At 40.5% G+C, this 15,463-nt stretch overlaps 2 protein-coding genes across 2 annotated transcripts; both read left to right on the plus strand.

Moving 5' to 3' along the window:
• Positions 1–341: 341 nt before the first annotated feature.
• On the plus strand, positions 342–4,333 carry LOC117152843. Its single transcript, XM_033325934.1, has 4 exons — positions 342–1,020; positions 1,161–1,185; positions 1,556–2,900; positions 3,389–4,333. Exons 1-4 carry the CDS (start codon positions 342–344, stop codon positions 4,331–4,333), a joined length of 2,994 nt encoding a protein of 997 aa, XP_033181825.1.
• A 654-nt stretch (positions 4,334–4,987) lies between these two features.
• strc1 (stereocilin 1) lies at positions 4,988–15,103 on the plus strand. Its single transcript, XM_033325911.1, has 24 exons — positions 4,988–5,048; positions 5,149–5,259; positions 5,387–5,541; positions 6,339–6,525; positions 6,969–7,084; positions 7,390–7,519; positions 7,615–7,797; positions 8,372–8,410; positions 8,505–8,675; positions 8,893–9,033; positions 9,482–9,543; positions 9,663–9,798; positions 9,938–10,026; positions 10,280–10,415; positions 10,578–10,774; positions 11,124–11,214; positions 11,541–11,712; positions 12,078–12,253; positions 12,379–12,534; positions 12,844–12,986; positions 13,106–13,254; positions 13,396–13,493; positions 13,832–13,982; positions 14,286–15,103. The coding sequence occupies exons 1-24, from the start codon at positions 5,001–5,003 to the stop codon at positions 14,396–14,398; spliced, it is 3,150 nt and encodes a 1,049-aa protein (XP_033181802.1). The 5' UTR covers positions 4,988–5,000; the 3' UTR covers positions 14,399–15,103.
• The last annotated feature ends 360 nt before the right edge of the window (positions 15,104–15,463 follow it).

The following is a 15,463-nucleotide window of genomic DNA, read 5'->3' on the forward strand; positions in this document are numbered from 1 at the left end:
ATCTAACTGTACAAAGTGAATGAAGCTTGATTGATTTATAGGATTTACTCAATAACCCATAGAATAAACGTAATATTGTCGAGTTATATTGGTTAATTTATAAAATATGAATAAAAATAGTTTTGTTTTAATTAGATTTTATTGATACTGCTACTTTCTCCTGATTAAATCTGCAAACCTCAATGAGAATGAAGATTAAATAAAGTTTGGAAACAAAAATCCCACAAACGCACTTTATTCCATCTTTACAAAAGCCAAGTTGAGAGGTTTTCACAGTTGTCACCATGGACATAAACAGTAAGAAATAGATTTTATGTTTTGTTTTTTTATTTTTAGGCATCATGTGTGATGTCAAGCCAGCATCTTCGCAGCCTGAATCAATACAAAGAAATGCTGACCAGACGTCTGACCAGGCCACAGCATTGGAGGAAGATATCCAGAAAGTTATCGATCAGATCCACTCGTTGTCCAGTCAGAATGAAAACACTCGCAGCTTTACTAACGGTTTCTACATAGATGGATATTTTGGTGTGTTGAATAACTTGTATACTCTCTTCCAACCACTGCTGAGAGAGAGGTTCATAGATGACCTCCCCAAAACTTTAGTGTGTCTTTTGTCTGGGAGACCGGGCTGTGGACTGGAGGCAGAACTGACAAAGACTGTGTCTCTGGAGTTAGGAAAGCCTCTGCTGTCGTTTGTGTCCTCTCTGAGATCCCAGACGTGCTCTTCTCCGAACGGTGACACACAGACAAACAGCTTCTTCGGTTCCTACCTCAGGATGGGGGAATCCACAGCAACGGCATCGGATGGCTTTCTGGACACACTGATAAATATTCTGTCAAGCATTCCTCTTTCTGGGAATCTGATAAATGCTGTGAGGAACCTTATGGATTCAACTGTGGTTTATGCCTCACAGTTCATGGCAACGTTACTCCAAGTACCAGTGGATTACATCCAAATAGCTTTACAGTTTGGAATAAGGTTGCCATCTTTAGAAGGAACAGAGACCTGTGAGGAAGGTAAAGTATTATTGTTTTTATTGGTGTGAACATTTGAATAGTGACATAATGTTTTTTGTGTAGACACAGGTGTGTTATGTCAAATTTATTTTATTACAGATTCTTTATTTTGATTAGATTGTTTCCCACTTGTTTTGCAGGAGATCTCACGCAGCTCATTATGTGGTAAGTCAGTAAATACATACATACATTAGCACCACTGAAACAGGTTGTTCGTGCTTTATCAGTTCCTCCTAAGAAATCAACCCCAAAAGATGCTTCCTGTATAAATGATTGGGAAGAAAATGGAAAGTCATTCCTCTGTGAGAAACCTTTATCTGGACAATATATAGGACTTCAACCTTCTGAATTAGTCACATTAGGTGGATACGTTCCAAAGCTGCAGCATTTTAAGTAAAAAAAAAAAAATCTTTTAGTTACTATACTTTGACTGAATCACACCAGGGGAACATGGTCAGGGACAAACAAGGACTTTGATATTGGAAGGGATTTACCTCGATCTGATTGTGTCACACTAAATGCTTTTTCTGTGTAGGGGAATTAACAACAATGTGAGCTGGTCGTTCACTAACTCCTTCATTGACATCCTCCTGGACATCTTCCTGGCTTCAGATCAGTCTGTGTGCACATATCCAGGCCCAGAGTGCCAGAATCCTTCCAGCATCCCGTTCCAACGCAGCCCCTCCCAGGCGAAAAATTACACTAATGACAACCAGGACGTTGTTCTAAGTTGTGACCGCCACAATCTGGCCAGGTTCAATGACACCCTGTGTGCCGACATCCTCACAGGTTCAAAAGTGGGATCTACATCTGTGGTCACCTTCTGCCAGGCCCTAAGCTCCCTGAGCCCCACCCAGATAGAGCAGGTGTGGAGCAACATGTGTTATGTTATCCAAGCACTGATATCTCCGCTCCTCAGCAGGTCATCTGACTGCAGTGCTGGGGACATACCACCCAGCCCTGCCTCTAAGACTCTTTCTGCACCTGGTCGAGTAGCCAGAGCAGCTCCCAACCTCAAACAGCTCGCCTGTAGCTACAGCAGCTGGTTGGACAACACCGTGGTGGACCCGGTGCTTGTGACTGTGTGCAGCGACAACGAACGTGAGGAGTTCGTGAAGCATGTGTGTAACAATGCTTCGTTGATGAGGAAGCTTGTCTCAGACCAGACCAACAGCTGGCTGTATACATACTGTGCTAACTCCTCTGCAGATCTTGGGTACATGGTGAAGGAAATCTGTGCCTATGAGCAGTGGATTAGCCAGCCCATGATCGTGGTGGGCCCCTCGTTAATGGAGTTCTGCATGACCCTGGACAGTTCTAGACTGGTCGACCTCATCTGTCATCACACTGGATTCTTCATGCTTCTGTTCTCCAACCCCAACAACATCCAGTTTTTGCCTAACTGCACAATCGCGCCCTTTCTACCACCGCTCACTGACGAGAATTCATTCATGTTGGATTCGTGCAGTTACTCGGACTGGCATGTGGCACAAATTACCACTGATGTTTTGTTAGAATGCATCCGCCTCGATCAGAGTGGCTTTACTCTGGGAGTGTGCTCCAATAAGACGTTTCTAAACAGCCTTCTGCAAAAAAAGGAAAATTACTGGCTTGAAGGTCACTGCAACACTTCCCTTGCCTCGTTCACCCCTGAGCCCAGCCCGGCCTTGAGCATCTCAGACTGGTGTGACTACTACACTTGGGGAAACCGGCAGGTGGACGTTTCAGTGGTCGGCCTCTGCTGGGAGTACGATCAGCCTGCCTTCGAGAAGAATGTCTGCTGCCAGGGGTCCATTTATGACAAGCTTTTAGAAAACCCCATGAACACGTGGTTATCGTCAGTGTGCACAGGCCTATTGGATAAAGAGGTGCTACCACAGGTGAGTGTTGTACCTGCATAAGAGATGGCAATGACAGAAAGTAAAGAGTTTTTAAAGTGCAAAAAATAAAGGAAAATGTGGAAATAAATGAAAGTTTGATTCATAACCAACTTTAGTTCAACTGTTTAATTCTGGAGATGTAAAAAGCCACAAGGTAAAATACACATACAAATCTCTAGGTAGGTAATGAGTACTGGGCTTTAGTAGGTCATTTGTCATCATCATCTAAAAATCGACTTTGTTCAATGGATTGATGCCCTACAAATAGTTGAGTAACTGTCTGATTATTTCACATTTGAATATATTATGTGAACATTTAATATGAATATAATATATAGATTTGTAATGTGAAATCAGACTTCGGATCCCATTGAACAAACATGACAGCAGTAATAATCCCTACATGGAAAAACAGTAAAGTTAAAATGTTACAACTCAACTTTGCAGGATTTGTATTTGATTTTTTTCTTATATTATCTGTACTTTAGGTGTGCAGATACTTGGACTGGACCAATCCCATCATCGTAGACATGACCGAGCTAGCCCTGTGCGCTGAGATTGACCCACTTAACTTCACCTCCAAAGTCTGCAAAAACGACACAGTTCTTCAGAATCTGTTGGCCAATCAGGACAACACCTGGTTGATACAGTACTGTGCCAACCACTCATCTCCAACGACGTCTCCTGGTGGTGGCACTGAGGGACAGGGTGGCGGCCTGACTGGTTTCAAGGCCTCTGAGCAGTGCCAGTACCCCAGCTGGAGTACATCTCTTCCAGATGTAGCACTTCTGGCTCTGTGCTGGGAACATGACCAGGTCAATTTTGTGTCCTCTGTCTGCCCTGACTCGGGTCTCCTCGTTTTGCTGTCCCAAGAGCCGTCTAGTAAGTGGGTGAGCCGCATGTGTAGCACATACACCAACTACACTACCACCAACAATAACAGCACCACCACCACCACAGTTGATCCCAACTTCTGTCTGGCAAGAAACCTAGTAAAACAATTCAACTGGAGCTGCTCAGCTGATTTCAACACAGCCTGTCAGCCGGGGGCCAGCCAGAATATGGCCCTGCAGATGATGGTGCGCTGCTGGGCAGACAGTCTGAAGTCCAGGGTGGAGAGTCAATTGACTCCACCTGTGGCTACTCTGTGGGACCAGGCAGTCAGCACTACCGTGGTGATCCTGTTGGCCCTCGAGGAGGTCCAGAACACCTCGCTACATGTCACAGAGAACATAAGATTCAGTGTGTTGGGGTCTGTAGTTCGCTATCTTGAGAGCGAGAACAACTTCGACAAAAAGAGGGTGGTGCTGCAGTGCTTTGGGGTAGGTAGTTTGATTGTGGAGATCTTGTTGTCGTTGGATAAAGCAGATGTTTTTTACTACTGCAACATAAACATACTAGAGTTTAATGTCTCACAGTATAAGTATATCTGATATATATATATATATATATAATGAGAACTAACTAAGGTAAAAGTACCAGTACAGTGTAGAAATACTAACTACTGACTTAGTCAGTACTATATACTGTATTGACTATTTGCTATATTTTTTATTAGCATCCTTATATTATATTATATTATATTATATTATATTATATTATATTATATTATATTATATTATATTATATTATATTATATTATATTATTCAAATGAACATGAGTCTGTTGGTTAACAACAACTGTATCACAAGTTCTAAAGTGTGACTAAGCATCAAGTATCAAGCACTTTTCTTGGAAAGTTCCTCTGGTAATCAGAGTGTAATGTGAATACATTTTCTCCATCATCATTTATTCACAAAGGTTCAAATCAGTTTCTGTGTTGAACATTTAATTGACTTCGTAGTTAATATAATTATTAATCTGTACCAGTTGGCATTAGTGACCGTGCACCAGCAGTGTACAGCTGGTGCACGGTTACACTCCTATCATCAACACGATTAATCTCTTCCTCTTGGTGTAATCTCTACTGCCTCAAGCTTGACAATTACAAGAAAAATGTTCAAACAGGCTCCTAGATTACATGTTTCCATTAGTCCCTCTATAAATAGTGTAACTGAGTTGTACATGTTTTCCTCCTGTAGAGAGTACTAACCAGTTTGATGCAGACATCAAGAGATGTGACCACTGGTGAATTCTTTGTCATTAAGGTAACGTGTGTCACCCCCTAAATGTGGACTGAAAATATTTACATGTCTTGTTTTTCATGTTTGTTTTTGCCTAATTCTCTAATGTGCTCGTCCTTCTTAGGAGTACTTCAACATACCGCTGAGCAGCCTGAGGTCAGTGCTCAGTGCAACTCACATCACCACCATCAGACTGATCCTTCAGTACTACACCATCAACAAGGACACACTGCAGGTGAATAATCATCTCAAACCTATTCACTAACCATGTTTTTATTCCTAGGTGGAATCTTAGTCCTCTGTTTCATGATCACAGTTAACAGTAGGTCACAGTTAACTGTTTCTTCTCTTCTGTTTTCCAGTTGCCTGATAAGTACCTGTCTACTATGATATCAGTGCTGTTCCAGACCCACCTGGTTAAGGATGGTAGTCTGTTTCCTGACCTGGCTCCTCTGTTGACCTCAGCCACCACATCTGACATCCTAGCTTTGCCCTTATTGCAGAACAACATCAATGTGTAAGTGACGATGGCAAGCAGGTCGGGAGGACCAAATACACAGTAATGAGCTCCATAATATTATTATAATATCTGTTGTTACACATGATCATGAGACTTCACTGAACGCATCACTGGCATGAGTCAAACTAGATGGTTACAGCATATTTTCTCTGTGTTACATGTGTAAAGATTATGTAGTGAATGTCAACACAATCATGTAATCTCACTTGCCTGCATTAAGCTTCCATCTGATCACATCCCTGGTGTCAGACTTGTGTTAGAAGCGATGTATCATTGCACCCCGAGATGCCAGGAGTATGCATTATACATAGCAAGTGACGGAAAAAGAGTTCACAGACTAGATTTCAATCCAGACGGAGCTTATAATGTATGTGTAAGTATTTTCTATTGGGTTAACAAGACTGAGTTAAACAGACAGAATGACAAGATAGCTGTGTTGAACCTTCAGTCACAAACGTACGTAACTACAGATGTGCATAAAGCGGTGCTGATACACTGCTTTGGTCTTTACCATCTGAATCAATCGTAGTTAATATTCCCTGAGGGAGGTTTTTGTCAGCACAGTGCACATAGAACAACTAGAAGACAGGAGAAGCAAATCTACATGGTGGAAAGTGGAGGCAGCTGCCAGCTGTAATCTGCAAACATCCCGATACCACACCACCCTGTCAAAACCTGTTGCCAGCCCGTGTTCTTCAAAATACAGCGTTTGCCCAATGTCACATAAAACTGTTACAAAGCAGCAGGTCCAGCACATCACATCACATTAAAGGGCACTTCTTGTTTTTTTTTAGGAGGGAGACTATTAACAGAAACTTGGGGCGTTTGACTATGGACCAGCGCGATGCATTTGGCCTGTGGTACAGCAAAGTTATGTCCTTATCTAACATCACCACAGGTGATCAGTCCTTCATCAGGGACACTGGAAACCTGATCGCCTACTTGCCCTTCTACAACTTCCAACACCTCACATCTGCTCAGGTAACAGTCCTCTGAGCTCTGACACCTGGTGGGGAAACCCGAGCAGCCACGACTCTTTGAGTTCGATTAGCCCCGGGGCACGGCGGAGTCACTTCACATACTGGTCTGAAGGAAGCGCAGACAGGCTCTTCAGTCTTTGTGACCACCGTTGTGTGTCTTAGGTGTTGTTGGCTGATGTTCAATAAGTAAAGATAGGAACACTTGAATTGACAATGAGCAGAAGATACAGTATATTGTTACCGAGCTTTCAGCACTCAAACATTAATATGATAATATTTTAGGTTAATAGTTTAATGTTTTGTGTTTATTTTCTGTCTTACTTAGTGTTAAAAAGACTTTTGCCACTTCTTTTGATCTCCTAAATATAAAGCTTGTTGCAAAAAACACAAATTGCTGTTTTCCTACTAAATGTTTCTCTCAAAATATTTTTGTAATGTCCACAGCTGTTGGACGGGTTGGATGTGTTGAAGAGAAACACCCTTACTCCTCTAAAACAGGAATTCATAGCTCAGAGCGTCATTGGCACCTACAAAAACCTGACAGCCACGGATTTTATCAGGTAGGAACAATTGAATCATATCTATCTGTATCAGTAATTACAATAATTATATTTAGTCATATAAATATAGCTATTGAAAAAACATAACATGTTACGAGTTTTATGTACTAATACTTTACTTTTTGGCTTTTGTGAACCTAATGATCTGTACAATAATTGTAATATTATGTATATTATGATCTACTTACTATGCTAATATGTGCACACATCATTTTAATAAAATGTAAATTTAACCATAATGTCTTATATAAATCTCTCATCTGTTTCCAGGTGTGTGTGTTGTTAAACAGTGTTTGTGATTTCAGGCTGGGTAATCTCGCGTGCCTGGCAGACCCAAAGGACCTGCTCGTATACAAAGGAACCGAGACCTTCAGTGTCATCCAGAACATCGTTATGAACTGCTCTCGTGACGGACTCAGTCTGCCCAGCTATCTGGTGAGATAGATTCAAATAGTTTATCCACATTTGTGCTTTTGTTTAAGGTTTTAAAATGTGTTTATTATGTATGTGCTGTCTCTGTGCTTGCCCAGATTTCCAATGTGTTACTGAACAGCACAGAGTTAAAGGTCCCCTCCTCTATCAGTCCTGGGCGACTGGCGGAGCTCGCCCACCTCCTGCCCTTGCTGGGTGTCACTTTCCTGCAGGCTCTCACACCGTCACAGCTGCTCGAAGCCCTCCCTGCCCTCAACTCTGTTTCATTCAGCCCTGCACAGGTAGAGGAGCATAAATGATCTGCAATGCAAGACATAAGCATCATCTGCAACTTAATTTCTATTGCCACTCAACATCTACAGTGTGTTTTTAACTAGTGAACTGATCCTTTTGTAAGATAAACGTCAGGTGCCAGTGAGTGGGGGTTTACTTTCACTGCACTGGCCCATATTTGTTGTGCATGGTTGAGTTTCCTGGCAGCTTGTTGGGCTTGTGGCTCCAGAGGAACAGCTGGCAGGCAGTCGGTCTTCAGCACTCTGACCCCTGAAGTGAGATGGCTCAGGAGCAAAGATCTGAGCTTTACTTCACCATCAGCTGTCATTTGACCTGGAGCCTTTTACTTTCACCTCAGCCTCACAGCTGTTAAGTTTATATGCCATAAGACGTTTTGAGAGTTTACAAGCAGGTTGATCACGCCAACAAAACTTTATTTTATATTCCAGGAAATGGTGAAGTAATGGCAAAGGGAGGATGTAGGATTTTAATGTTTCACCTGTTGCAAACATACTACAAAGATGGAGCAACAGATACACTATTATGAAATGTATTTTATTAATTTGTGTACTCATTTTCCAGGCTTCTGTAATTATAAACAAGATTTCTTCAGTCACCACAGTGAGTTATCATTTAAAAATATTAAAATGTAAAGTTACTATGGGGTTTAGCATTCTTTCATGCTGACACTTTCACTTTCTTCCCCTGTTCACAGCTGACGGCTCCAGATCAGCTGAAGGAGCTCGGGACCCTTATCATAGGAGTGAGGACGGAGACGTTGTTGACCCTCACCTCAGACAAGTTGCTGTCATTGCTGCCTGACATGGCTCAAAGCACACTGGGCCTCAGCCCGCCACAGACCAATGCGATTGCTACCAAACTATGGGTACAAATAAGAATGAGGCAGCATACATATTGACTTGTGTGGAAATATTTTTAATTCTAAATATGTATATGTAAGAATTCAATAGGAACAGTGAGAACAATAAATAATGTATAAATAATATAATATATATAAAGAGACATTGTAATAGTATTAAGACCTCAGTATCTTCTCACTGCTACACTGCTGGCTGTGTTATCTTACCTCTGCTCTGACACAGGGCTTCCCAGAAGTCGTTGGTTGGTTGGATGATGCGGATCCTTTGCTCTATTGCACGCCTTTGCTCAGTGTCCTGCCCAGGATTCGCTTCCTTGTGAACAACATCACCACAACATCCACAAAACACTGGAACACACAGCAGGTATCACACAGCCCTTCTTACATCAGCACGATTTGCTGGATACCTCCTAAAAACGTTTTTCCAGCTAATCACAGGGTGGGAAATAGTTAAGTTCAAGGCTTATTTTCAAGTTCACAAGGAAGATAATAATCACAAAAAGCTAATGTAGAAATAGAATTTACACCATCATATATATAAACCTTCTTACCTTGACCTTATGACTTTTACTTTGTGTTATGATCCCTTTGTGCTTCCTCTAATTAAAAATGCTTCCTCTGTTTGTCCTGAGAAGGTGTGTATGAGAGTATCATGATTAGCTGCTAAATTATTTAGCGGAGAAGCAAAAGCAAAGACGTCATCATCAGTGACACTGTGAAAGGACTTTCTCATGAATACAAACAACACAAACTATGCTCATATCAAATTACCCCTCCCTATTTTTTTTTTCTTTGTCCATGTTCTTCTACAGTCTAAAGCCATTTTCAGAGAAGTGCTGAATACTAAACCAAACCTGGTCAAACAAAATCTTCTGTAAGTAAAAATATATTCTGTGATAGGTGTGTATACACTCACATGTTATTCTATACTACATAGTATAAAACAGTTACTGTAAATGCATCTACTGACACTCAATCTCTGTTTCTAACCAGGAGTCTGGGAACATTAGGACAAGGTGTGAGCTGCACGGTCCTACAGCAACATATACGGGCCGATTCCTCACCTTCTGCAGTGAGAAGCATCCTGACTTTCCTCAGGCAGCAGCCTGCTCTTCTTCACACCTCACTGGTAAACACACTTGCTTGATTGATGCTATTTTACTGTTTCTAAAATATCTGTCTTGAGCTTATATATATATATTTTCTTTTTGGTATAATGCATGTGTTCCTTATCTTTATTTTCTTTTGTCATGTGTCTTTCTGGACAGAAAAAGTGTGTGATCGAGGAGCTGCATCAGTTTGATTTCCTTGCCGAACTGCTTAAAGATCTCGGAGCTGAGATTGCCCTGTCCATGCCGTAAGTCAGATGTTGGCATTAGGGTTCGTGATTACTGTGTTAACATAAGTTTCAGATATTTCTAAATGATTGTAGGGAAATGGTCATCTATTTATGAAAAGGTGACAGGTGGTTTGATGTTTCTATTGACAAAGAAATTGTAGCAGACGCTGTTTAAAACATTTGTTTCTCCTCCTTGTTTGCTTAGAAATATTGACTAAGAATAAATATTGTTTAGCATGTCGTTCCTCTGTGTTTGTGTGGTTGCTTGCAGGGTGAGCACCATTAAGAAGTTTACCAGAGATATGATGGACACCCTGAGGAATTTGATTATTCAGGATCCTCATCATTTTCTCCTGCTGCCCAGAACAAAACAGGAGCTGCTGGTGGACAAAATAGTGCAGAGGCTGGTCAGTAGAGCGACACTGATTCACTTCCCATTTTAAAAAGTAGAAAGATAAAGAAACAAGAAGAAAATTAAAGATTAAAGATTTGAAGTTTGAAAGCGAGGTGATGCTTAAGTGTGCAGCAGTGCAGCCTCTTAGTTGTTTTTGTGGATTCTTTCTCTGCAGGGCATGTACACAGGGGTGTTCACTGGGGAGGAGTTTCATTCACTGGGCGTTATGGCAACGTTTGTCGTAGACGAGATTTTCAACCAGCTGGACCGCAACTTCTTCATTAACAATCTGGATTTCCTCAGGGGATTCTGCTATAGCAGCAGCAAGATGGACATTGTGGCTCGTATCTTGCAGGAACCTGCCACCTTCGGGTAACGCTGTCTCAGATTGTATTGCCTGGGGCATGAAAATCACATTTTGTACACATGAAATTGAACAAAGACTTGACAAACATCAACCATGTCATTATATAAAGTGGGTGATTTTAGCTTTATGTATATAATCTATTGCCATTTTGAAAAGTAAATGAATCAGCAAATGTTCCTGTTTCTATTGGGAGAAATTTAAATTAAACAAAAGAAATGGAATCAGCCCTGTTTTGTGTACATTTTAAAGTATCTCTAACATGGTGTTTTATGTTTTCAGGTTTTGTCCTTTTCAGACATTGGGAAATGGTAGAAACATAGAAACATAGTGATTTGTTCTTATGTTGCCTCACAGGCCAGTCAAGAACTGGAATCAGACAACACTCAGTCAGGTGGACTGGTTTCTCTTCTTCCTGCCTACTGACAAAGTGTGGGATATTTCCATGGTTAGTCATTTTTATTGCATTTTTATTCATTCGGTTATTATTCCATCGTAAATGGCTCGGAGATTGGACAGTTTGCACCTCACGCTGAGAAGAATTTGAAACTCACTGCTGTAGATTTATTTGATCTCCAGAAATCCAAAGAGAGGTGTTGGGATTGTTACTTGATCTCATGGCATGTGAGGCCAGAGTAACCTGTAAATAAATCCATCAGGTGTCGCATCTCCAGTAGGTTTCAGGATCAGATGGTGAAGTTCCTGTTTTCCCATAAACCAGCATTGTGTGTTTTAGTGTGTGTCTCTACGAGTGTGTTGTCTGTGTTTCCACAGGCGTTGATGACTGTGGGCCGTATTGAGAGGCTGTTCATGAGCCACCATCGTTGGGAACGTGGGGATGTGGGGAGCCACTGTTGGCAAAAGACGGAGAGGACGAAATTCTTTGAAAAACAGCAGTTAGTTCTTCAGTTTTACCTGGGATTTCTCAAAATAAGCCCTCAGTCACGTGAGCATCACTTTCATTCCTAAAATCTCAAAAATAACAGCACTCTCTAAAGGAATAGATGCACATCTGAGGAAATGAGTAAGGGGTAAAGGAAAGGCTTTGACTAAACAACTAAATTAAAGACATAGTCCTACATCTTGGTCCAAATGTTTAGTGAGAGAATTTTAATATAACAAGAAAAGATGGGAAACATATTCACAGTCTATGGTCTGTGTATATATTTATTTACATGAAGTATAAGAAATTAACACATAAACAATGTTTATACTTAGAAGAGAAGTTGCTGATGTTACATGGTTTGTATACAGTCATATGCTGTATGTCAGCAGCATCTCCTCATCAGGTCCTTATGTCTCCTTTTCCAGCAATTCCAATAGTTCCTACTTGTGAGATTTTGCAGACAACAGCTCCTTCGGTCTGGACCTCCACCAGTCTAACAAGCATGTCTTCATCAGCCTTTGCCAACTGTCTGGAGCTGATGGGTCAAGACCCATTCCTCTCATCCTACCAACGTATCCCAGTGTTCCAGAAAGTCAAACAGGTGGGTTTGTTCTAGGTTTAGTCCATTCACAGGCTCTTAGATGTTAGTTGTTTCTCCTCTGTCCAGGTTTTGATATAGTGTGTCTGCTTTGTCCGTACTGGATTCCTCTGGAATGATGTGTGAAGATGTATGGCCCCGTGTCCACGTTCTCCCAGTATGTCGTCTCTCAGCTGGGCCGACTGGCATTAGAACTGTCTGTAGATGAGCTGAGCAGCCTCCGACTGACTGAGCAGAGGAGCATCGCTGCTCTGGGCACCGTCAGTACCTGGAACAACAAACAGGTAGCTGCTTTACAAACAAATTAACATATTGCCTGTGCTAAAGCACAGAAATACATACAGTTAGGTCCATTTATATCTGGAAAATGGGACAATTTCTATCACTTTGGCTCGAAGCCTAACAGTCAAGATGTTCTTAAAACAGACTGACAGCTTTCATTTTAGGGCTAAGTTAAAAATATGGTTTGAACTGTCTGATACTGACTTCTGTGTGAGTATCAGACTGCATTAGTTTCAGCTAAGTGTGCCTAATAAACTGGCACTTAAGTGTACATTAAAAAAGCTTTGTCATAACTGTTGTTTTCATCCTAGCTGGCTGTACTGTTTGCTGCAGTACTGAACTCCACCAAGCAGAGTCCGAGCCAGCTTGACTCTAGCACTCTTGTGGCAATGGGATACATTGTGTGTGGAGCTAAAGCCACAGAGATGAGCTTTTTCAATGCAGTGGAGTTCAGGTGAGCAAAAAAAGTTTTGACACCTTAAAAGCTTAAAAAAAAAAAAAGTTTTTTGAGATCTGATGGTTGGCACTTGGGTTGACTCCCTATCGTGCTACTTCTCCCTCTGGTGGCTGCAGTAAGGCGGTGCTCTGGCTGGGTCAGCTGACACTCTCCTGTTCAGAGGAGCAACTGGGTGCTCTAGTCGGGCTGCTAACACACAGCCTTGCATTTGGACCCATAAGTTCATGGGGAACCGAGGTCTTCATCGAGATTGGAGTTTTGGCAGGTATCATTCAATCATTCAGTCACTATCTTCCTTGGGCTGATTAGTTTTCTTGCCTCCAGTAGAGTGTGTCTCTGTCTTATGGCTTGAGTTCAGTATTTATGAGTATTTCACCTTCCTTAAAGATTTTTGCACTTTTTACAGCTGGACTTCCAGACATGGCCATGTCTGCTCTGGTGAAAGATCAAATAGAAGGGATGACAGCTGCAGCTATCTCAATGATACCACCAAATAAATTTAGTGTAAGTCGACATTAAATCAAACAACAGAATAATATTCACAGCATATACTCTTTATTAGGATTTTTACAGAGTTGTGTTAAGTTCTTCCTTTATATGACAAAATGTAATACATTTTCAGACCTTTTAAAAACCACATAGAGTTAATCTTACTACTTGTTTCATGGTCAAACTAGCCAGTTGATAAAGGGTCATAAAGAATATTAGGGATCATATGGCCTAGAGTTATTTAATGCTATATATGTTGTTGTATAAGGTAATGTTATTCCCAGAAGTACATTTTACATTTTGTCAAGTTTCAAATGATCTCCTCTTACTCTATGTTTTGTCATTTCCTTAAGGTGGTGTTTAACCAGAGACAGATCAGCATGTTCTCCTATGAGCAGGCAGCTGCAGTAACTCAGGAGCAGATCGCTGTTCTGTCAAATGTTCAGAAGACAGCTCTAGCTATGGTGCTGACACCGTGGGAGGACAAGCCTGTAGACTTCAGAGGTAAACCACCAAAATCTTTGCAATTCTGTTGTTTACTGATAACTTAAAAAAAAGTTTTCATTCAGTTAAACACTGATTGGCCACAACATTAACAATATCATGACTAGCAATATATTTTTTGCTATGCATAATTGCCACTATATGTGCTCTGACAGCATTTACTGTTAACTGAACAACTTAGTTCAATTAAATTTAATCAAATGTCAGAAAATCATTTCAACCAGTTTTTTCAGATGATTCACAAACACAGATAATCCACATGAATTATATTTTTCATGGCTTTACATTTGTACTGGTTTCCAGTAGGGAGATCACTGGGGCTGGCACTGAGCCACAGTCCTGTGTGTCTCATACTGGGACTGCTGATGCTGCTGATCATTCTGTCATGCCCTGACCCGATCTACCCTGGGACATGACCCCACTCACCCCTGCTGGATCAGGAGACACCTCCTCACCCATGTAACCAAGATGATCTCATTTATCTGTGCAATACGTTGTGTCTGTGAAATAAGCATCATGTCAGGATTTCTACATACTATATTTCATATAAATATATATAATATAAAGAGATTGTTTGTTCACCCATCACTCTGATATATCAACACTCATCACAGAAATGCAAATGAACTGTTTAATTTAAAAACAATACTTTACAGAATTACCAGTATATGCTGCAAGACTGACCACAATCAAATCATTATTTTTATTGCACTTTTATTTATGTATTTAATTTTTGATAAAACTATAAATCTCTTCTGTCCCAATGTATTTTTCTCAAGGATGAGGCCATACACAGAACAGCAACTTAAAACACAGCCTTTAAATAAACAGAGGTGTTATACAGTTATTAGGAGCAAAACTAAGTTGTATTTCAAATCTACAAAGATATATATTTTTGTGAGATGGTATATTTTTGTCAGAGTAAAGTATATTTGCTAAACTTATATATCTGTCATGAGTTATCTTGATTGGATAACTGGTACCTGGTTGTGCTGTATTAGTATTGGTGAGCTTCAGTCTATTATTGCTGTGAGTTTTATATTGTTGTGTCAGTTTATGTTGTGATTAATGTAGAGCTAATGTATTAAAGTGAACCATTCTGCCTCTGCACGGCTGCTCTGTTTGTTTGTTTGTAGCAAATATATATATATAGCATAGAAAAAACCATAACAGCATAATTCAAATACAGCTTTGCAGATGAGGCTGTATATGTACACAGTATATAATAGTATTAGAATTAATAATAATTCAGAATAAGTAGTTATGAAGTAGTTAAATATAATTGTTACATTGTCCTATTAATATTAAATACTGGTTTATAGATCCCTAATAGAAAAGTATAATGGACTGCTTTAGTAGCAAACTATTGTACACAGTGTATAAGTGTACAACTGGGGGATAAGATGCCCCCAGGTGCCACAATACCTTCTGATACAATCTGATATTTTTATTTTAATGTGTTTCAACAAATGTGACACAAA

Source organism: Anabas testudineus, chromosome 3 (assembly GCF_900324465.2).
Source record: "Anabas testudineus chromosome 3, fAnaTes1.2, whole genome shotgun sequence".
Classification (NCBI taxonomy): Eukaryota; Metazoa; Chordata; class Actinopteri; order Anabantiformes; family Anabantidae; genus Anabas; species Anabas testudineus.